At 42.1% G+C, this 24,600-nt stretch overlaps 2 protein-coding genes across 4 annotated transcripts in view; both read right to left on the bottom strand.

Moving 5' to 3' along the window:
• Positions 1-1,903, bottom strand: part of asb8 (ankyrin repeat and SOCS box containing 8) — a 37,264-nt gene extending 35,361 nt beyond the window's left edge. For both annotated transcript variants that reach the window (XM_083770120.1, XM_083770119.1), the window contains exons 1-3: positions 1,818-1,903; positions 281-489; positions 85-189 (exon numbers count right to left, since the gene is read on the bottom strand). In XM_083770120.1, the coding sequence (XP_083626246.1) occupies positions 85-189; positions 281-409 (234 nt within the window). In that variant the 5' untranslated portion in view covers positions 410-489; positions 1,818-1,903. The remainder of the gene's footprint in view (positions 1-84; positions 190-280; positions 490-1,817) is intronic.
• Positions 1,904-5,899: 3,996 nt separating this feature from the next.
• larp4aa (La ribonucleoprotein 4Aa) lies at positions 5,900-20,573 on the bottom strand. Of its 2 annotated transcripts, XM_083768279.1 has the most exons (17): positions 20,022-20,573; positions 16,904-17,021; positions 14,920-15,078; positions 14,727-14,811; positions 14,477-14,613; positions 14,257-14,360; positions 14,034-14,144; positions 13,585-13,638; positions 13,276-13,485; positions 12,752-12,855; positions 12,521-12,562; positions 10,832-11,059; positions 10,213-10,267; positions 9,954-10,112; positions 9,699-9,841; positions 9,405-9,615; positions 5,900-8,479 (listed from the first exon to the last, which is right to left on the bottom strand). In XM_083768279.1, exons 1-17 carry the CDS (start codon positions 20,136-20,138, stop codon positions 8,087-8,089), a joined length of 2,430 nt encoding a protein of 809 aa, XP_083624405.1. In that variant the 5' UTR covers positions 20,139-20,573; the 3' UTR covers positions 5,900-8,086. The 2 variants fall into 2 exon arrangements, with proteins under 2 accessions (XP_083624405.1, XP_083624406.1); XM_083768280.1 differs by lacking the exon at positions 12,521-12,562.
• Positions 20,574-24,600: the final 4,027 nt, after the last annotated feature.

Raw genomic sequence — 24,600 nt, 5'->3', positions numbered from 1 at the left:
TTTTTTTTTTTTTGATAATCGATAGATGCGGCAGCCCTAATGAATAGTATTATTCTTCATTGCGAACCAGTGGTCCTGCCTTACCTCAGCTCCCTTCTCCAGCAGCAACTCCACACAATCAGCATCAGCCACCATACAGGCGCAGTGCAGAGGCTTTAGCGTCCCATGCATACGGTTTACATCTGCACCCTGCACAACAGCAAGAGAAACTGTTATTACAACTGATAAGATAACATGGACAAACCCTACAAAGTTGAAGTACAGCGAAAAGTAGGCCAACCTTACGAATGAGATCCTCCACGTTGTCGTGTGGAAACGATCGAATGGCTGCAATGGTGCGGATCAGCCGCTCGGACAGGGAGTATTTGCTTTGAATGCTTTGCATGATGTACCACATAGTAGAGCTCATATGGAACAGAAGAGCATGGCACCCAGGCAGGGGTGACAACGACAACTCGCTGAATCACCTCTTATGTTTGGGTTGAAATGCTGTAAGATATAAAGTAGATTATTGAAGTCTGTAGTTGGTGCCAGTACATCACAAAATGAAAAAAGGAAAGACAGAGCATTTAACTGTACTTTGTGTGCTGTGCAAATAAGATCAAGCTAAATGCTTGTCCATAAATACTTTTACCAGATTTTGCAAAGTGATTCTGCTTTTTTCTTTTAAAAGCTATAATAACCAATCTAACCAATAAGTCGATTTAGTAACTGCACAACGGCAATGCAATTTCGTTCTCTTTGGACTTCAGCTTTAAGGGAAATATTGTTTTCTGCATTCATTGTTCAGAGCCAATACTAAAACACAGCATCTGTGTGGAATGGAACACTTGTTTTCCTCAGTTGTAATTAGACACTCAACTGCATTTCTTGGAGTTTCTATGAGAACATACATGGCTGTAAAACTGGCATAGACCGACATCAGTATACCGTTTGTTTGGTTATATACAGTATATATTTTTTAACGCTCAGCTGAAGATGTAACCCTCCCCAGTGTACTGTAATGCATACAAATGCAACAGTATATTATATATATTATATACACACACACACACACACACACACACACAAACATCTTATGATTCCAATTACCTTGATTAGTTCCTCGACTTATTTACAAATCAAAACTCCATGAAAAAGGAAACATTCATGTTCATTTGCATTATAAAGAGGCACTAAAGTCCCTGTAGAGTGCAATAACATCCATCAATCTTTGCTTTATAAGCGTCTTGGCAAAATAAGAACAAATTCAGCAACGAAATAGAAACTCCTTGCAAACCAATCTAGTATAAACAGATGACCTACTGGTTTAGCTTGCCTTAGCCTGCCCTTGGGTCAATTGGTCTGTCGTAGATCTTTCTTTTGACAGTCTTGAGCGGAGCTCTTGTAGCAGAAATGTAGCTAGTACTGACAATGACAGCTAGCCTAGCGTGCTAGCTGGCTCTGGGTAAAAGCCAACATCATAAGGAGGCCCACTACATGCATTTTACGCCAGTAGTACGGTGCACGTGCATATGGCAAAACGACGTGTCCGTCTTTTTGATATAATAACTTTATCAACGTAATTATATCGAGCCTTTTATATGCCACTTGGCAAACAAGACAACGGGCAAGTGAATAAAAACCAATGACAACCCAAGCTTTATTTTAATCAGCTAGCAAGCTAGCTAGCGATGCACTACCTAAACGAAATCGTAATAAAGAAAACCGAAACAAGCAGCTAACACTTTTGAATATAAGCCAAGTTCTAGGTGGATTCTATGATCGTGATATTGGCCATTAGCAAAAGCACTACTTCCATAAAAGCGACTACATACCGTGATATTAGGCGGTGTGAACTTGAAGCTCTGGCGTAGGCGTTTTCCTGCTGCTTAGTGCTTACTGCGTGCCTTTTGACATAAACACTGCAACGTCATCGGTCTTGACCACGCCCTCCAATTTGGTTGGAACAAAAACAAATGTACTTCTGCTCTGCTCACAGAATCTAACCACAATCAGGGCTATTATATTATTATAATTTGGTAAAAGGAGAATTCCATACTAGAAGGCTTTCGTACATGTATTTGTAGTTGTTACGTCCCCACCAAAGAGGTCCAAGGGTTATTTTGTGCAAAAGTGCATTATTGGCTATTTCCCCTACCATAAGCCCTCAATGGGTTGGATTTTTGTGTTAATTCGCTAATTTCCATCGAAATAACAAAATACATTATTTTTGTTTGAATTTTGAGCGATGGAAATAAGCGAATAAGCACAACACCCCATAGCCCCATTCAATTCAACGCAATTCATTGAGCGCTTATTGATTGATTGATTGAAATATTTATTAACAGTTTGTAGAATTTACAGTACATTTTAAGCACAAACTCAATACAAAGACTGTTAACTGTGAGTGGACGACCCAATTAAGCATTACACTTGTTTACAACAGGGTCCACATTGTTCAATTCATCAAAACATTTAGAGACATAGACACTTCTATGTAGCTAAAGAACAGAACAGGAATTCATCATATAGGAAGCAAAAAGGGAAAAGATACATATACAGTGAGGGGAAATGAGGCGGGGGGATTCAGATTTTACAGAGGCCAGTTTCGAATTGCAGCCATCCGTAGGTGCCCTTTGAGAGCGGTTTTGAAGGAGTCAAGGGATTCACAAGTCTTAATGACTGTTGGTAGGGCGTTCCACATTTTGGTGGCATAGGAGCGAAAATAATTTAGTCCCTTGTTTGTGCCGAATCTGGGTTGTACATGGTTTGTTGCACTCCCTCTGGTGTTGTGGGTGTGGACTTCGTTTACATTAAGGAAGTATTTAGACAGGTACATGGGTATCTTGGTGGTGTATCGAATCTTGTGGACCAGACCCATTGCAAGATGCTGTACTCTGTCGTCGACCCTAAGCCATCCCAGCCTGTCAAAGTGGGCAGGGGTGAGGTGGGTTCGTGGGGTGAGGCCAAGTAGGAGCCTGACCAGTTTGTTTTGGGAGGTCTGGAGCCTTGTTTTAAGGGCCTTTGAGGTGCTGTGGTACCAAGAGGTGGATGCATAGTCAAAGAAACCTTGTACGAGGGCTCCTGTTAAGGTCTTCAAGGTGTTTTTGCTGACCAGTGAGGAGATCCTGTAAAGGAATCTTGTTCTTTGATTGACTTTTTTGATTACGTTGGTGGCCATTTTATCACCGGAAAGATTGGCCTCCAGGATGGAACCTAGGTAGGTAATTTGATCTTTTCGTGTGATAATATTGTCACCCACTCTAACCAAGAAGCCATCTGCCTTGCTGAGATTACTATTTGATCCGAAGAGGATGGATTCAGTTTTTCCCAGGTGTAAGGATAGTTTGTTATCAGCGAGCCAGGTGCAGATTCTATCGAGTTCAGAGCTGAGGGTCTTTTCAACCTGCAGTTTGTTCCTGTCCGAGACCAGCAGTGCTGAGTCATCTGCGAACAGGAACAAGTTGCAGTCACAAGCTGAAGTCATGTCGTTAACATATATTAGGAACAGTAAAGGCCCAGTATGCTTCCTTGTGGGACGCCACAGCTCACTGGGAGGGGAGGGGACAGTGTTCCGTTCACCTCCACCATCTGTTCTCTCCCCTCCAGGTAGGATTGCATCCAGCTCACTGATGTGCTATCAAAACCAATAGCTTTAAGCTTGTTAACCAGGCCCAGGCCGTAGCGTAACGGTCTGGGCACCGGACTGGTAATCCAGTCGCAGTGTGCCGCGGGTTCGACTCCCGGACCCGACACGGCCCTTACTGCATGTCATCCCCCCATCTCTCTCCCGTTTCCTGTCAGCCTACTGTCTGTCCCTTCAAAAAAAAAACAATAAAAGGCGTAAGCCGCAAAAAAATATCTTAAAAAAAAAAAAGCTTGTTAACCAGTATGGAGTGGTTCACAGTGTCAAAAGCCTTTTGGAGGTCCAGCATGACCATGCCGCAGTATTTTCCAGCGTCCACCTCGTGTTTGATGTGGTCGCTCAAATAGAGGAGGCATGTGTCAGTGGAGTGGGATGTTCTGAAACCAGATTGGAACTCGTACAGCAATTTATTAGTGGCAAGATACTTTTCAACCTGTTCATAGACTATTTTTTCCATCACTTTCGAGATGGAGCTTAGAATAGAAATAGGGCGGTAGTTGCCGGGTTCTAATTTACTCCCTTTTTTGTACAAGGGGGTTACTTTGGCCAGTTTAAAATCTTGGGGGACCTGTCCCTGTTTGATGGAGAGGTTAACTATGTGGGTTATTGGAGGGAATATTGTCATGGCCAGTGGCCTTGTGGGGTTGGAGGGCACTCAGTTTTTTAAGTACCTCCTCGGTTGTTACCATTGCCATTTTGAAATCATCTTTACAAACACCAAGGTTTTTGTAGAAGGCTTTGATGTGCTCTACACCAAAACGCCCAGAGTGGGAGGGCAGTTTGCTAACCAGCTTTGTTGCAATGTTTGTAAAGAAGATGTTCAGGTGGTTGGCTACATCAAGCTTGTCAGTGATGAGGGTGTTATTCGATTTGATGTTTATGTTAGTAAACCTGGTTTTTTAGTTTCTGACCACAGCCTAGTTGGTTGTTTAGTAACTTCCAGAGCTCCCGAGGATTGTTTTTGATTTCCTCGGCTTTATCATTGATAAAGTTACATTTGGCAGATTTGGTCATGGCAATTACACCGTTTCTTAGCTTGTTACACTGGGTTTTTAGGTTGCACAGTTTGGTTTGGAGATTACTGTCGAAGCGCTTGCACTTGGCTAGCTTGGACTTGCATTTAAGAAGTTCAGAGCATTTGTTGTCTCTGGCTTTCATTGCAGTCAGTATGTCCGAATTCATCCATGGCTCCGAGCGGGTTTTGACCCTGACGGTTCTCAAAGGAGCCATGATGTTTAGTACTGATGTAAATTTGGTTTTAAAGCCAAGCCATGCTTCTTCGACTAGTGAGCTCCTGAGCACATCGGACCAATCCAGACTCTCCAGTTCAAGGTTAAAGGCCTCACTAGAGTAGATTTTGAGGTCCCTAGATATGACTGTTTTGTGACAGTCAAACTTTAGTTTTTGTATTTTGCGGGTACAGAAAATCATAAAATGATCACTGAGCCCACATACAATAACCCCTTTCTTGGAGATTCTGGATTTGTCCGAGGTCAGAATGAGATCAATGACAGTTTGAGTAGAATCACACACTCTTGTGGGTTGGGTAATTAGCTGACTGACACCATGCAGATCACAAAACCGACTAAATGACTTAAACACAGGTGCTTCCTTACGAAGCATATCCGTATTGTAGTCACCAATCAGGATTTTCTCTACACATTCCTCCCCAGCTAAGCACCCCTCAAGTATATCATAGAACCCGTGCTGATCAGGCGGTCTATAGACGGTGCCAACTAATACTGATTTAGCATTTATGGTAGGGGAAATAGCCAAAAATGCGCTTTTGCACAAAATAACACCTGGACCTCTCTGGTGGGGACGTGACAACTACAAATAAAGGTAAGAAAGCCTTCTAGTATGGAATTCTCCTAACAAAAGCCCTGATTAATAGCTGGAACTATGTGTTTTGTCTGCCTACCTGAAAGCAGTTCTGCGCTTTTGCCATGTAGGCCTATAGATAGTTCTAAATATAGACATCTCATAAAATCAGTCAACATCAAATCGCATGCCATGATACATTCATCTTTGACAGCTATGTTTAAAGGGGTCCGATTAAGAAATGCATTGACAAATGTGTAATCGAAATCCACAATTGTCAGGGTACAACCCGTGAACTGGGACACAGCTAATGAGTAATGACTTTCCTCACGTTTACAACTGTTTTATGAAGCATATCTAGGGTCATGGTCAAAAGTCAACTATTAATGTGTGCTGTATGCATGGAAGAGAAGGCCAAAATAAGATAGACAACAGGGGGACACTCAAAAGCCAAATCAAAATAATTTATTTTTTTTGGTGACATTTCATACAGTTCTAGAATTGTGTCTCAAACACTTAATCAATCCATTACTATATTTCGTTTTGCCACCCCAACCCAAATTAACAGAAAATAAACCAAACATGGAGAAAAAAAAGCAATTCCTGTAGTTTTTGCAAGCCTGTCAACATCAATATCATAACCATACGCTTCTAAAAAGGATTTCACATTACTTAAGAGTAAGATTTTTTTTGTTTTGTTTTTTACAAGTTAGTGCATTTATTTCATTACACTAAATCACTAGCTGCTCATACTCATTAATGAAAAAGAAATAACAGCCCCAGTGATTGGTTACTCGTTTACTGCATTACTAAACCCAAAGTCAACGCTCAAGTATTCTTTCAGCTGAAATCGCAAACAATATACAAATGTCGTATGCTTGATTTTTCTTCTGCAAATGCGATTTCACACAACTTTGGGGAAACCAGCCTACCAAGATTGGGGAAAAAGCGTTGCACAGTAGGATTAAAATAAATAAAATTAAAAAGCAATACATACAGTGAGTCAAACTGCAAATTCTAAGTCAAACAGTTTTTTTCTTTAGTTTCAAATTTAAAAAAAAAGGGGGAGAAGGAAAATAGAACTGCAAACTCACCCTAAAAAGCACAAAAACAATCTGTTGGATACCTGTTGACAGCCTCCCTCTGTAAGTTCAGCACTAGAACAATTACATTCTCCCACACACATCTCTAGTGAAGGGCTTAGGACAATATAGCATAGGCAACTACACCTCTACAGTTTTTTTTTTAAGTCCAGTTTGACTGGGCCAAAAGATTCCCCAATGACTACATTATACAGGCCTAGCTGACCTCATCGTCAATAAAACTCAAAACTTTAACTTATCCAAGTCGACTATAATCATAGGCAGCTGGCACATAGCACATGATAATGGTCAGATTATTTTTTACACCGTTGACTTGGCTGCCCAATGTTAGATAGCTATTATCTTTAGCTAAAAGCAATCTTCAGCCTACTTTTGACACTATACCCTTGTTAAGAACAGCACATGAATATTAGCTTAACCTGGATATCTTGTGTTGATGTAGAGAAGCCAAATCAGGCGCATTACACAGTCACATCTGTCCATTAACCTATTCCTTATCGTCATTGAAAATTACATAGTCCTACTATGCAAAGTAGTTGTAAACAGAGAGCCTGACTGATTATCAGCATGAGTATGTTCTGAATGCATTCAGGGGGATAGCGGATTGAGATGAAGCAACTTAAAAATAACAACTTTGGACCAAGCTAGCAGATTCACCTTGGATAACAGGTCAGTGCACATCCAGAGTGACTTTCAGGGTTTAAAAAAAGAAATCACCTTTCTGCCAACTGTAGGCTTGGCTGTGGCTTAAATCATATATATAACATCTTACCGATACATTTGAGCCAATCATTGACCGGGATCAAAATACCACCATAGCACACATTTCATGAATATACATTTGAGGACGACACTGTCCAGGGTCAGGACAATGATTCTGAATCTCAGATGTAAAATCAATATTTGCCATTTCATTCATAATCAGTGCAACAGCAAACTGTAGCACTCCAAATTGTTCAATCAATGCATACACAGACATCAGTCAAACCCTTCAGTCATTCTTGACAACTTAAGCCACACAAGGAAAAAAAACTGATGTCTCATTGCGTGTTAGTGATATCTTTGTATATGTACATAACATATGTATGTTCTTTTCTTCTTAGTGCATATGTTCCTTGCAGACCAACATCTATTCTTTAAAATAAAATCAATAAAAGGTAGAGGGCCTATTACATGGCCCAGCACCCCACCTCTCCCCAGCAGAGCTGAAAGGAAATGGCCTCCAGAGAAACTGCACTGACTGAAATTCTTTTAAGTATTTTCTGGAGGCCAAAATTAGATCTTTTTTTTCCTTTTCAAATCAATCTTGAAAGTTCACACTTCTTCAGATGATGTTTTTCCCCACTAGTCCTGGATGTCCCAGTCTTAATGTCATTTTAAAAGCTTTTCTTTGGACAAGTTCCAGGCAGGGTGAGGTGGCTACCACAAGGTTGTTGCTTTTATAGGTTATTCATTTTATATATATATAGATTTATATATATATATTTATATATATCCATGTATATACTAATTTTTTTCCATTCATATAAAGTTTTTACTTTGGCGATACTGGTGGGATATTCTGCTCTTTGCCAGTGTGCCTGTAGTTCCCTTGAGGGGAGCTGCGTTGAGCTGGAGGGGGGCGCCGCTGATCACGGAACTTAAGGCCCCCGGTGCCTCTAGGACCATTGTTGCGATAGTAGCCTTGGGGCTCGCGTTCACGTGGAGGCCGACTTTCCTTGCATTCCCAGCCCCCCTCCCTGTCGTGGCCCTTCTCCTGCTTGTCTCCAGGGCTGTTGCTGGAGCCTGGCTCCTCTGCCTTGTTCACGCGCAACTCACGCAGAGGCTGGCCCGATGCAGTGACAGAGGGAGCCAGGGCAGGGGCCACGGGAGGGGGGTCCTTGGGTGGTCGCTGGCACACTTCGGCATAGCTGAGCTTACGTGGCTCCTGGACCAAACAAAATAGAAATAATGGTGTTTACCGTTTGACAGACTAAGACAACTACAATACAAGTTCCTTTTCTAACACACACCTCAAAACCTCAGATCTCATAATCTTAACGCTCATTGGGATAGGAGTGAAAGTTTATGACTTTGGTGAAAGAGGAGGAAAGAAAAGGGAAGGGGAGAAGAGAGCTAGAGATCCAGAGTCAATTCTTTCACAGCCCATTTTCCCTCTATGCGCAAAAGATCTCATCATCGGGTCTTAAGACAAAAGCCTATCCACAATCCCTTAAATCCATTTGTCCAAAGTAGACCAGTAAAAAATTATCTTTAGCAGTCAGGTCTGTGTTTTGGGTCAAGAGTTCTGAAAGTGCAAGCTCTCCATTTTCGAAATGAGCGCACCAACACCTTTTAAACACCCTGAGCGCACAGGACGAAGTTCTCCACCCTTTCAATTAATAACACCCAGCACGGAGATTGATCAAAAGGACAGATATCAAAACCGATCGCATCACTCTACAGGCTGGGAGCGTCTGTTGCACAACATTCGATGTTGAGCAACAGTGGGACGTCATCGAAAATGTCCCCCCCCCCCCCCCCCCCCCCGTCCAATTCTAAGCAAAGATGATGTGTTAGACAGCCCACTGCGGTCCCGTCGCTAGTCTCAGTATAATTAATCATACCTCCCGTTGTTGTTAATCGCCCCTAGAGTGTTTTGGCTACATCTAGCTGCTTCAGCCACATCCGGGATAACATCCGGTCCGTTGGTAAAAGTGCTCCGCTGCTATAAATCGCTAGGCGCTATGATTTAATGGATTAAATAACCCCGGGTGTTCTGGGTTTTAACAGGTCTCTGGTGGACACAGACTTCATGCCTAGAAGAAAACAATACTTTTTTTAAAGTTTTGGCCATTATTTCTAAAACTAACCTGGGCAGGTGTGGCGATGGTGGCTGTAGCAGGAGCCGGGGTAGGGGGGCTGGGGGATGCTGGTGTGGAAGCAGCACTGGGCTGAGGCCTGGGGCTGGATACAGGCTGTGTTATCAGTGGAAGGTTGGCTGCAGGCGCAACAGGTGTGGGTGGGGTCATTTTTGGGGTTGGGGGCTCGGCCCGCTCAACCTTCTTGTCCTGACGAGTGATGCTATAAAACAAAAGGAAGTTTCAGTACAAATTATAATTTCTAATTGTCTAATCAGGGTTTCTGCATGTGATTGCACCTCTTACCTGGGGGCAGGCGGTCCAATTGGTTGTAGTACAGAAGGTTTGCCTGCAGTCTGAGCAGGACTAGAGACAATCACAGGTTCCTCTGTGACTGGGCCATGGACTAAGCCTGAACCGACAGTGACTTCTTTACTGCCTTGTTCCATCTGTGAAAGGCAAAGAGGCATTAAATTAAACACGGGTGGTTCACTCACTTTTACACTGCAGCACACAGACAAGTTTGGAAAAGGTTATTAATGATCTGCCACTTATGCTGACCTTGTCCCTGTTCAAACCACGTACAACATCTGACATTCGGTTCTCCAGCACAGGTTCTCCAAGTGTGCTGACCACACAGCCAGGCAGAGGAGGGAAATTGGTAGCAGCCAGGTCAAACTTGGGGGGTGAAACCTTGACCTCTGCTAGCGGTAGAGGCCTCTGAAAGGGGAAATTTAATTGCCAAGTCAAAGAAAACCACAGACTATATATCAGCCATTTTCAAAGCAAAGAAATTATAAATTATGAAAATGCCATTTACCACAAGACGTTCATCCTCTCGCCTTCTCCGTGTTCCTCTGTAGGTAGTGCTCCGTCTGCATTAAATAATTTATTTTAAGTGTGATTATTCAATGAAATCTAAACCCACACCACAGTAGCTACATGCATGTCAATTTTCGTAAAGGCGAACCCAAGGTAGTTATTTTATTTATTTCAGGCCACTTAACAGAACAGATATATAAAGTATACACCTCAAACCCTCAGATCTCATAATCTTAACGCTCATTGGGATAGAAGTGAAAGTTTATGACTTTGGTGAAAGAGGAGGAAAGAAAAAGGAAGGAGAGAAGAGAGATAGAGAACCAGAGTCAATTCTTTCACTGCCCATTTTCCCTCTATGCGCAAAAGATCTCATCATCAGGTCTTAAGACAAAAGCCTATCCACAATCCCTTAGTCCATGTGTCAGAACAGATAAATATATACCGTACATACAGTTAAGTCTACTAAAGTTAGTGGCCCGAAAAGGTAGGCTGAAGCCAAGGTTTATTATGCCTATCTTGGTTTCAAACCAATATAAAAGAATGACATTAACGATGCGCAAATGCAAATCACTGACCAACGTCTTGGACACTACAACAGAGGTGTCAGACAGCCTTACCTTCCACGTCCAGCCATTCCGCTGTCATCACTGGGGTCCAAGGAGGAAGAGGTGAGATGTGAGAACGCTGCACTCAGGTCAGTGGTGGCCTGAACAGAGTTAGTGGTGGGAGTGGGTGCAGTAGCCGGGGGCTGGGGGCTGCGTAGGCCAGTGAGACTCTCAAGGGGGACAGGGGTAACAGACGACGGAGCCAGCTCACCGGTCCTCACCTGAGGCTTCACATGGTTTCTGTTGAGGAAGATTAAGTAATTAAGTCATTTGGTGGTAGATGCTGCTACAGTCAGTGACACAATTATCTGTAGGAGAGATAAGACAGCATGCTTTGTCTCCTTGATAAATGTGCAGACATGCAGTGCATTTTTTTATTTTTGAGTTTGTGACCGTGATTTGTCAAAGCAGTGAGGCTTATGAAATTTGGCAGTCAGCATCCAGTAAATGGATATTTGAGCGGAGTTGACATATTTCCTACACATGAACAAAACAAGCTACTTGAGGCATCATTAAACTCCATCATTAAAACTATATGGTCAATTTGAAACCATTTGCCAGAAAGAATACACCCTGCAGTTTTAGATTAAATTACATTAAATAAATACTCTTCTGACCCTCAGATCTGATTGATTGAATCTCATAATCTGAATGCTCATTGGGATAGGAGTGTAAGTTCATGACTTCGGTGGGACAGGGCAGAGAGCAAAGAAAGAAAAATAATTACATGACAGAAACAAAAGACAACCAAAGCCACTCACTCCACAGCCTACTTTCCCTCCATGTGCATCATGATCTCATCAGGTCAGACTAGGATAGTGAATTTTGTCCTTTTAGGACAGGTCAAAATACTTGATTCAATTTTGCCACTTTAAAATAAACCTTTCAGAATATGGCTCGACATTCTAGGTAGACCTACACTACCCATTTTATTTATGCAATTGACAAAAGAAAACTCAGCCATGTTTTCTTGTTAAAGCTTCTTCTTTGGCAACAACCATGTCACCAAAGACAAGTCAACAGTGAAACAAAAATAATAAAATGGATGGTTAGTCAGGATGAGGAAAAACTGTCACATGTGATAATGGGAGATCATGATGTTTTTGGAGCCACTGTGGATGTTACCTAACCCATTTAGGACTGAGGTCAATTTAAAATAAAAGTATTCTAAATCCTAAATGTTTTCTGAAAAAACATGTTTCCATGTCAGTGGTTTTTCCAGGGCCCCACCAGAACAAGATTTGAGTTAAAAACGATCGCTCTGAAAGAATCTATATATTAAACGATTTGCACATTTACACGATTTAAAAAGAAATAGCAGATCTACAAGCTCGTAGCGCAGCACTTGGTGCCGCCGTGCTACAAGCTTGTAGATTTATTTTTCAATAGCTAAAGTATAAAATAATCCTTAAAACATCAAAAGGGGTTCCCGTCCAAAATGGGTTAAAACCCCTACTCAGATAGACATAGCCATTTCAGTAGGCATGCCTACATTTATCAAATGACAAATCCAGGATGTCCATTAACTGGTAACACACATTCATCACATTGATTAAAAGGCTTAGCGCCATAAATGAAAATCTTTTTTTATTCTGACTGGCAGGAGGCATGGGCCCAGTTATGAATTTAGTAATTTGGCTGCTGCAGTATGGCAAGAGATGGGGCGTAGTGATGAAGGTTAGTGTATTGTAACAGTTGTACCTGAAGGCATTTATTACATTCTTTCTTGAATAGAGGGGTACACTGTGGGGACAGTAAGAAGACAGTGGATAAAGAACTTTAATTTCTCTGAGGTGTCATTATCTTTACACAGAACTTGTGGATTATCTCTTAGGTGTTTGGACTAAACCGCTGACCCCACATCCAGTGATGCTACAACACACACACAGAAACAGTCAACTCGCAGCATATAGCAGAACATTTTATGCTTACCGGTTCCTGTTGAAAGGGCGCGTTATATTAAGTGAGTTGGTGCCAGTTTTGTAGTGTCCTGGAGAGCTAAATCCATTGACAAAGCTACTGTTGGGAAACGGGGCCTGCAAATTAAATAACAAAATCTTTACACACATCGACATCCCCTCACGCCCATCAATGATCAATGTCACTTTTAGTACAGTCATAGCTGTCATAAATTACCAATGAACAGAGCTGAAAAATCTTCAGATTGTTCATCTAAAAAACGTTAACAGAAACCCTCAGATCTCATAATCTGAACGCTCATTGGGATAGGAGTTCATGACTTTGACATGAAAGCAACAGAAAAAAGAACAGAATAATAGAAGAGAAAAGAGGGAGAGAGCCAAAGCCAATCATTCCACATTTCCCTCTATGCGCAAAAGATCTCATCATCAGGTCTCACTTGAATAACATAGTATGAAAGTTGATCGACTCATAGTCAATAGCTTGCTATCTGATTGTTAACTTGATTTATAAACAGACGGTATTGTGTGACTCACCAGTGGAGTTTCGAAGTACGGTGTGGGAGACGGCGTCCAAGTGGGAGGTACAATGCCGTAGACTGGATACTGCTGTTGGGGGTAGACATGCTGCATGTAGAGAGGAGAGTTGTACTGGGATTGGCTCTGGGACTGCTGGGCGTACATGCTGCTGTCCATGCTACGGTAGCCATTCTTTGCAAAGAATGTGTTGATGGCCTTTATCCTGGCCTGTCATCAGGTGGGAAACGGGACAAAACTCAGTAAAGGTGTACACAAATTCATTAAAAGATGCATCATTGTGAAACGAAGAATTAAACTGCAACTCACCATAATAGGTTTTCCCTGAAATGTTTTCACTTCCTCTCTCAAGTACTTGTATGCCTGTGGTGGTGTGGAATGAAGTCATCAAGCACATCATAAAATAACTAGGGATGCACAGATATGGAAATTCTTGTCCGATACCGATGTTTAAAATAACAATTTAGCCGATATCGATAGACGTTTTAGTTTGTCATTTTTATTTACCTTTTGTGCCAGGGAAACTATACATATTCAATACAAGAAATTAATGTTCCGAATCTATAGCTTGGTAGGCTGCAGATAACCAACATAGCCAATGCAAAATGTATGCTTATCAACAGATAAATATCGGCTACTGCTATCGGTTAATGTCAGTTTTATTAGCCGATACTGATATTGACCGATACATTCGGTGCATCACTAAAAACACCCCCAGAGAACATGGCAGCAAAGCAGTGTGATTCAGCTGCAGTTACCTGTTGAGCATCCGTGTCTGATTGGAATGTGATGTACCAGTTGTTGTTGTGGGCAAATTCAACACTTATCACCTTCGGACAGTTATCGTTTTTAAACAGTGATTCCACTTCCTACAGTGAGGGGGAACAAACAACAAAATTGCATATAACCGGAAGACCAACAGCTAATTTCATCCATTTGAATATAGATTAATGTACATTTAACAGCACAATTTTGTATTACCTCTACAGGTGTCGTTTCAGGGACCTCCCTTAGGATGATAATGCACCGCTTATGATTAGGACGTACTTTCTCGCCTTTCTCATCCACTTGTACCATAGGAGAGGCTGGTGGTAAGACAAGACACACATGATCAATAGACAAACACCATAAAAATGTTGCATCAAATCTCATATTATGAAGGTTCAATTAGTCATCTTCAATCTTATATTTGTCTACTTACATCTCAAGACATCCAGGATTAGCTCCATGTCAGTTGTGAGGACTTTAATGCCCTCCATGCTAGCAATTGTCCAGATGGGGACAAACTGGTCACTGTCCATCTGGGACATCAGGTACAAGTCCTTAGACAGATTTTCCCTGATGCACAAAATGACAAAGGCAAATCCATTTGTCAAAGAACATGAGAAAAATCTCCACTTGGGAGTCCATATTCCCAGACCATAACTTCATACCTTCCGACTGGCTCTTACCTCGAGAAGTAAAATTCCAACTCTTTCTTGAGTGACTCCCTTAGGTTCTCAGTGGAGATGGGCTGTTCCTCAGTTTTCAACTCCACTGCAAACCAAGGACTCAATGTCAGAGTTGGTCAAATGTACCATGTGATGATGAAGACAGAAGAGCAATATGTTTGGGACCATAAAGATGTAATATGGCAAGACTGACCTGAAGACCCTGTGGTGGTTTCAGCAGAGGAAAATCCCAGCTCCGGGGGGTCCATTCCATTGACTGCTATCTCAGCTGTCGCTATGGAGCCATTTTCCTCCAGAGTTGTGAATCCTACAGTGTATGGCTTGCACCCAGCAGGCAAAGTCTCAGAATAACCTGTGGTGGTGGTCAAGAGTGCCCATCAGAACAGTCCATAAATAAGCCATCATTTTTGTTTTTCCCACCCTTTTGCAACATGTAACCACATTTGAACGAAAGCCAATTTGTTGACCTAAGCCAATCTGCATATTGCAAGTCATTGTTTTAATAAACAAGACACGCAAACGCGGGAAGCGAACGCAGCTCGTAAATTGCAACAACAACAATTAGAATAAATTACATACTTTTTTTTTCTTTTTAGTTAGTAATTTTTTTAAGTTTTCTACTGTGTGTGTGTGTGTGTGTGTGTGTGTGTGTGTGCTACAGCTGCGCCCTCTGGTGGCGGGCGGGTGGTGTCACAGCGGGACAGACAGACACACAGACATGATCTGCAGGGTCTCATAGTTAGTGCTCAGTGCGTTCGCAACAACTGAAAAGAGACCATAATGACCTGAAGGTATTGGTGATGGTTACAAACTTGCCAACTCTGCAGAACAGTACATTTTGCAGCAACTTGGAAAACACTTTAGCCCCTTTAATCAGAGGCCATATAAAGTAATACTACACCCCCCAAATTACTTCTATCAATTACTCACCCTGTGATGCCTTAAATTCAGGTGAAATTAATTTCTTTAACAGGGTATTCCTTCAGTGAATGGAGTATCCCCAAACAAAGAATACTTGATACATTGAAGAAAATAGTGATCCAGGTTTAACAGCCAAACAACCATATTAAAAGTGTGAGTCCAAAGCTACTCTCACAGTATAACCCGTGTGTCTTGCATCGACCAGTCCCCGTTCTCATTTTTTCTTCAACAGCACATTTTTGCTCAAACATACCATCTTAAAAGACTTCCAATTTAAATAGTGTCATGCACAAAACAAGGAACGCACCTGGGTGTGCAACACGAGCAGAGTTCACATGCACTCCTCATTTTGCATGAGAGCGTTTATCCCAAAAGTGTTTTAAATAAAGTTCTACTTAAAATGCTGTTTTGGATGCAATGAGGACAAGGGCTGGATAGAAGACACATTGACTATACTGTGAGCGTTTGAGTTTTAAATGGATTCTGATAGTTTTGCTGTTCACTTTGTACCACTATATTTTTGATTCTTCATTCACCAGGAAGGAATGAGATACAAACAAAAGGTCTTTATGAATTCAATGCGTCACAGGTTAATTTACTTCGGATGAAGAATCCCTTTAATGTAACGCCCAGGATTCAAACTTGGGTCTTCCACGTGAAAGTCCAATATCTTAACCAGTAGACCAAAGGGATATCCCTATGAGGCTTTTGAGGCCATCAGTCTGAGGCTGAGAGCCACTTTGCTGCACTCACAGCACTTTTGACCTCCTCCCACGGGGAAACCTGATCGGGGTCACGGCACCAATATAACGCCCGGGATTCGAACATGGGTCTCCCACGTGAAAGTCCAATATCTTAACCACTAGACCAAAGAGATATCCCTATGGACCTGGGGAGATATTAAGACTTTTGAGGCCATCAGGCTGAGCCACTCTGCTACAACTGCACTCGTATTCTAATAATTGCATGATTAAATAAATGATGGCATTGAGCATTTAGCTACATGTCATTTTACAACTATTAATTGACTTAATATGGTAAAGACTTAGGCTTTTAATGTGTTGGTAGTCTGTACAGAGAAGTTCTCAAGGACAGTAATGAAAACAATCAAGGCCTTCAGTGGCATTTAGACATTAGCATTACAGTTGGCATTGATTAGGAAATATCCAAAACACACGTGTGTGTGTGTGTGTGTGTGTACATACATATATATTAAAAAAGGACAATAATGTTTAATTTAATAATGCATCTCTCACCGTCTGTGGCATCTGAGGGGGACCAGGGGGACCCGTCAGCACCAGCGTCACTGGGTGCTACCGGGATCTCCTGCCACACCTTGGCATTGGGGTTCAGACCAGCGCCCTTAGAAGTGACCTTCAAAACAAAGAAACAATTCAGTCAATCAAGTAAATAATTGTGATTTTATATATGATTGAACAGTTTCTTCCCCTCAACAGAAGTCGTCATAAATTACAATGGCAAGTGCAAATGTAGAGGTAATTTTGTGTGCTGGTGCCTGTCCCAAAAAGCTTAAATAGTATGTAATCAATCATGAGCTGAGAAAAAAAAAAAAGGAATAGCAGGACAGCTACATTATCATGAGTTTGAAAATGATGAGTTTAAAACGCAAACACAGCCCTGCATTGACGGTGCATATGATTTTTTATCTCCAGCGTTAGTTTGTATTAATTTTCATAAACAGTTATCTCTAGAGAAAGAAGAGAACATACTGGACAATATGACAATTTAGTAACAAAGACAGTAACATTACATGTTGCAATACTGACCCATAAAAAAGCTACAATACATATTCACATCAGTTGATGAATAGAACAAGGTGGACCCTCTTGTAAACAGAGTTGTCTTTGTATAGTTGTGCTTGGCTAAATTGAAACATTGTCATTAAATTACATGAACAGATGAGTAAAGTATGCGGGATTATATTTTTTCTTCATGATACTTTAACCATGCACTTCAGCCAAGTAGTGTGCGTATTAGTTTAGCCACAAAATGTTTGCAATGTTACCGCTGCATGGCACGTGTAAACGCATTTCAGCAATGAATAGTTACTTTCAAAATAACGGACCAGACACAAAAACAGACGACCTGCAAAACACGTAACTAAATTAACTAGTCATTTAAAACATGAATACTAACACGTGGCCCACGCTACAAGTCAACAAAGAGCATGTTACAGCTCTGCTTAACTCGAACAACAAAACCATTTACAACGAGTGCCAGACGGACCAAAACCCGACAGTAACGGGGTTCTCTGCAAACGCGATGCGCCGCCAAACCCACCTAAATCGGTAGATATTTTAGCCAAAAACTACAAGACTCCATCGGCGGGACACATGCATGAAGAAGAGCGGTCTTCCATCTCAGTGTTTACCGCCAAGCCCGACTCAACCTTCTTCTCCGTTGGAGAGGAACCATGTCAATCTGCCCGCTACCCATATAGGGGTCTTCCGCGTGACTTGGTACCTGCCCCCTTGGGCAGCACAACATTTATGGGGAGTCAGTAGACTAGGCCAGGCTACACAACACGTGCATCTCAAGTCCTTCAGTCCAAATGGAAACCATGATAGTGTTGTTGATCTGGTTCCAAATTAAACATGTTCTTGCATATCGCCGTGCTTCCTGGCGCAGCAGGGTTGTGTTGCACTAAATGCCAACAAACCCCCAGAAAGTAAGGCGGTAAGTAAGGTGGGCTTATACTAGCCTCGGTACTATGCTTTCATTAGCATAAAGGTAGACTACACCAACAGACTCTTACGTCAGTGCAAAGATATCACTAGAAGTTCCGCATGTCTACTACTGTACTCGAGATCTGGTTACAAACTTACAGCTATCATACTCTAGAAATATTGGCTCAAGAAATACTGACTTTGCAGGTATAGGTCTGGTGCCGAGAATAGAACGCATACTCTACACTTTAAGTGATAAAGATACCAACGAGTCTCACAGTATGTATTAATCTCCTTTCAAACGTGAGCAGTTCTGGCTAGTTTTTAAAACTCAAGTGGTTCCTTAATATGTATATTTATCAGACAATGTACATTACTAGAACCATCTGTGTCACCCATACCTCCAGCCATGTCACCGATCTATCAGATCGATATTTGACGTGTTACTTGCAAACGCACCCGGCCTGACACGAACAGCTGTCACGGTCGGACAACATTCACCCACCACCTCTACTATGATCGCTCTCCAAATAAAGAAATGTGCCCGAGTCTTAGCAGTACAATGTGTCATCTAATAACGATTGCCATGAATTTGAAGTGCAACTTTTAACCGTTCAGACACATGTTTACGGCATATGCTCGTCTGTCCTACAGGCCGTAGCAAGCCAAATCCAGTCAGCTGACTACACTGCGTAACATAGGCCAGGTATTTGCAACGCATGTTATACAGTAGCTAGATGGCTAGCTGGCTAGTTAGCCAACTGCGATTAGCAGAGTGGATGGACATTGATCCGATGGCCAATCATCGAAGCAAGCAGCGATACGCTAGCTACCATAGTTCGAAAACGGAAGAAAAAATAACTAAAACACAAACCGTATTTCACTCTTTACCCTCAAACGACCCTGTTGATATTTCACATTCGTGCCATAACTTTAGCTAATGATTACTCAGCAAACTACTTGATAAGCCTTCCCATACAGTTCAGTTGCGTAGCATTAGCCATTTTAAAGGGCTGCTGCTAGCTGGGGTGGTTTGGTTGTTGTGTGTGTGTGTGTGTGTGTGTGTGTGTGTGTGTGTGTGTGTGTGTGTGTGTGTGTAATAACGTTTGGAACAACCGTAATTATATGATGGTTCGAAATGATAACTATCGTCACCTCTCCTCCAAAACTGCATGTCACATTAACTGCTGTTCTGTTCCTCCATGTCTAACAAAATATCAATGTCGACGAGTTAAGGGTGTTTTAAAGGGTTTAAACATCACGACTTATGGTTAAAATGTTACTTAAACTCATAATATGCATTACAGTTCCACAGTTGCCAAGTAATTCGGCCCAGTTGCAATGGAACAGGAGGATTCTAATGAGCTGTAGCTGTGTTCTAGAACAAACTTGCCAAGGTTTCAGCAATGATATCACAGCTAAGCGTCAAGCGCTTCCGACACACGAGGCCCTTGAAACAGACGAAAATGTATTTAAAAGTTGTCAATGTCCATTTTCTGTTAAGCGACTGACACACCTGCAAGGATCGTCCGGCAAAGAAAATATAAACCTTTTAATGTCAAGTTACTCTACAAGGCAAGCCAAACACGCTCCTTGCGCGTTTGTGACGTCACGGTCGTGTCCTCCCATACATCATCTACAGTCTGTTGCAAGCTAGCTGTGCTAAAAGAAGAAGGCCGCAACTCACCATGCCGCCCGACCCTCCCTCGATCCCAAGCCGAGCCTCGTCCTTCGCACCGGTCTTCGGTCCCGGATCAGCCTCCTCCTGCAACAGCAGCGGCTCTCCGCCCTGATCCGAACTCATCAGCCGCGCCTGACTCACCGTCTACCCCGTCCCTTTCTCCCCGGCCCCCCGCTCTCCACCACCGACGCCTCTCCTCACAACACCGGCGGAGCTCAGTCAGAAAAGCGGTGTGGTGGTTGTCTCCTGATCGACGGGGCTGGAGTGGACGGGCAACACTACAGCTAGCTAGCTGCCTATGCTACACAAGCTAGCTATGAATCAACCAGCCGGGCTAACGGTAGCTAGCTGTAGGACTAGGAATCAAACCCGGTCAATACGATACTAATTCTATAGACGACACCGGAGCATGTCTCTTCTTAGATCATCGTCCCGCTTGCGTTTCTTCCAAGTATTTCAACGCACACCAAACGCGTGAGACGCATTCCTAACCGGGCGACCGGAGCGGACACTGGGGACACGGCACGCACCTTTCCCAAAGCGCAGACAGTTCGTCCGCCCCCGTCCCGGCTGCCTTTGCGACTTCCAATCTAGATGACCTCTTCTAAAACCCATTTCCCTTTCCTGTCAGTTTATTTCACATTTAATTAAATTGTCACTTTCTCAATGTAGACACTTGTATAAATAAACTGTTACAGTTTATGGTCCTATATGTTTTTTATAGTTTTGCGACAGGTTAAGACAACATTCACCTGTAAAGATGCAGACACAGCATCTAACTTGTCAACTGAGTGACACATACCAACAGGTTGATAAATAGTAATCTCAAACCAGCTGAGACCTATAGTCGTAAAATGTGGGCCAACAAGCACCAACTTCTTCTTTATGAGGCCCCTACAATGGCCGTCATAAAGTACATTTCATGTGTAGGCCTGAATTATAATAGATACATTCGTGTTCATTGCAAACTGAATACATAATAGTATGTATCCCATACCATCCCAATGCATAGTAGGAAAACACATGTCATAGTAAATAGAATTGCCAATTAAGACTTGTGAACCAAGGATGAGGCATGGAAATTCATTGAAATGGTTCTTTATTCTTCTGCCTTCTGTACATTAAGTAATAAAAACCAACAATCATATAGCCAGGTAAGCCAACTAATACACATACAACAATACCAATTGGAGTGGCATAACAGAGGAGGAGAAGGAACACAACAGCATGGAATCAGGGCATGCTTTACAACATCTAGGCCCATTTACTAATTCTGTGACCAGGCGGCCAATATGCCAATACCTTTTGAAAAGCTATGCATTCCACCTCTTGTCCTCTTCAGGTGCACCAACCCTATAGCAAGATTCCCTGCAAGAATGCCCTTTTAAACCCTGTCTGCCAATAAAACCCACCCTTAATTAAAACAAGGAGCACCTGGTTGACACTGCACCTTAGTAACAGGTCCACTTGGTTACACAAAGTAACAAAATGTATAAAATAAATGTGGTTGAAAAGGTTCTTTATTCTTCTGCCTTCTGTACATTAAGTAATAAAAACCAACAATCATATAGCCAGGTAAGCCAACTAATACACATACAATACCAATTGGAGTGGCATAACAGAGGAGGAGAAGGAACACAACAGCATGGAATCAGGGCATGCTTTACAACATCTAGGCCCATTTACTAATTCTGTGACCAGGCGGCCAATATGCCAATACCTTTTGAAAAGCTATGCATTCCACCTCTTGTCCTCTTCAGGTGCACCAACCCTATAGCAAGATTCCCTGCAAGAATGCCCCTTTAAACCCTGTCTGCCAATAAAACCCACCCTTAATTAAAACAAGGAGCACCTGGTTGATACTGCACCTTAGTAACAGGTTCACTTGGTTACACAAAGTAACAAAATTTATAAAATAAATGTGGTTAAGTAAAATGTTATATAGGAATAGGAAAGGTAGCACAAACGTTAGGTGCTGCCTATTGAGAAGAAACTTAAAAAGAAGAGAAAAGGTTCTTGATTGTCCTCCCACACAAGCATGATTGCATCATTGTTGGTGTGGCCTATGTGTTTGTTACACTGCCTTTTGTTAATATGGAGTCAGATGTGAAAAGTAATATTTCCCTCTGAAATGTTGTGGAATGAAAAGTATCAGAAAATGGTAAAGTACAATTAGGCGGTCCAGGCACCTTGGCCTAGTCTGGCAGTGTGACACAGGCTCGACTCCCGATCCCGGCGGCCCTTACTGCATGTCACTCCCCCATCTCTCTCCCCCATTTCCTGTCAGCCTACTGTCTGTCCCTCTATAAAAAAAATAAAGGCGAAAGCCGTAAAAAAGTAAAGTACAATTACTCACATACCACTGCACCCCAAGGCTATAATTAAATGCATTTTTTGTGTTTAATTGGATAATATGGTATGGCTGATATGTGTTATTAACAAAGTTGGGGAAACAATGATAAAATATGATTATGAAGATGCATACTCATACTGACTGTTTGGTCAAACCTGAGACGCAGGAGAAATGGATAAGCCACTGAACACACCACACCACATCAACCCTATAGCGAGATTCAGTGCAGAGGAAAATACTAGAAGACCTAGTTTAGACCCTGGGGGACTCCGGTCAACAAAGTAGACCTATATAATTTAGGTCAGATCAACTAAGTGGTTACATATCTCACTCATTAATCCATAGTCAACTGATCTAATTCTTCCTTTTCATGTCAAGGTCTATTAATTATTTATTTGCCATTTGAGCCACGGACCACCATTTGATGAGATTTAGCCTCTCAGATCAAATATCACCAAATGGACCAGTAAAGCTCCATTTGGTTTCATTTTATGCTCTCAAGAGTTAAAGATATATAAGGGTCCATTTGGTTACTAACTCCCTAATTTAGCTGGTCCCCCTCAAGGACCACTTGTGGTCCCCGGACCACTGGTTAAAAACCACTTAATTAGTGTAATTTAGATAAATATTGTTCAGTTGTTATTTTGTTATGTTTGTTTTGAGTTGAGTTGAAATCCTAACTGGAGAGGCGAGAACAGATGGTGGAGGTGAACGGAACCCTGTCCTCGCCCCTAAAAATCTCATCCAATTATGCATGCACCTCATGGTACCATAGCACCACTATAAGGCATTCAAAATAATTAAGGCTTCGGACATCCCAAAACAAACTGGTCAGGTTACCACTTGGCCTCGCTCACACCTAGAACTCACCTAACCACTGCTCATTATGCTAGCTGGGGTGGGATGGCTCACGCTAGAGGACAGAGTACAACAACATGCAATGGGCCTGGTCTTCAAGATACGCAATACTACAGAGATACCCATGTACCTGTCAAACTACTTCAATAATGTTAAAGACACACAGAAGCACACCACCAGAGGGATCCACTGATCTGACTCTTTCAACCCAAATTCGGCACAAACAAGTGGCTAAATTTATTCTACTGCTATGCCACTACAATGTGGAATGTAGTACCAATTAACAGTCATCAAAAAGATGTTTGTGTTATCCTTTTAGGACAGCCAGCAACTGTACATCTGACCTCAAACCCTTAGATCTCCATATATGGAGCTGACCTGTTCTGACATTCCATATGTTGATCTACCCTCACTGTCCTTCGTCTTCGATGTCTCCCTTTTGACTGATACCTGCCCGGCAGCCATGCGAAAACCAGAGTTCTCAACAGGCCCGAAAATTAAGGCCCGGCCCTACCTGGGCCCTAACTGGGCTGGCCCGAGGCCTAGCCTTACTAATTAGCACACATTTCACGCCTTACCCGGCCCGAAAACGTAAAAAAAAAAAAAAAAAATCCATATATGGGAATTCACAGACCTGTTGTTTCAGTGTTACCTCGCCCTATAGGGCATCTTACTGGTACTGTACCTTTTTTTGCAAACTGTTAATAAAGTATTCCATCAATCAATGTTAAATATTACAAAGCACAGTATCTTTGGAATAGTTGAAAATGTGTGATCTGTTCGACGGCAGGCAAGATGCACAGATGTAGTGGCTTGTGTTCATCTTTTACTAACTCAGGTAGAAACATATGCCTTTCACAATCACAGGCGCTTGAATTACCACACTTGGACACAGCTTATGTTGTAAATCCAATAGAAATTGAGATGTATTAATGTATAATGTGAACACACTTGATGCTAAGGTATCTACTGATAAGGCATATTGCTTTAACAATGTGCCTGTCTTTTTTATTTTTTTTCCTTCTTGGGACCCCAGAGTTTAACCAGTGTTTGCATACTGAGTGACATTGGAATTGATTACATTCATAATGGTCCCATTGAGAGCCCATTCCACTGTTACCCATCTGACAGATGCGGGAAGGTTGAACTCTTGAATGCAGTGCATAACTAGAAAATTCGCAATTTAAAAAAATTGCAGAGTGTGGTTGCCGCAGTGGCTTACATATGCCCCTCCCACTAGTATTGCCAGCCAATTACAATTTCAAGTCACGCCTTAGATCATGCGTAAGTAATTCGGAGGGGATTTAACCCCCGAAATTCATGTTTTTGCGACAAACGGTTACATTTCTCACATTTGCGGCGCCCCCTATGGAT

Source organism: Protomyctophum parallelum (genome assembly GCF_964188405.1).
Source record: "Protomyctophum parallelum genome assembly, chromosome: 7".
NCBI lineage: Eukaryota > Metazoa > Chordata > Actinopteri > Myctophiformes > Myctophidae > Protomyctophum > Protomyctophum parallelum.
This window is presented reverse-complemented; position numbering and strand designations above follow the sequence as displayed.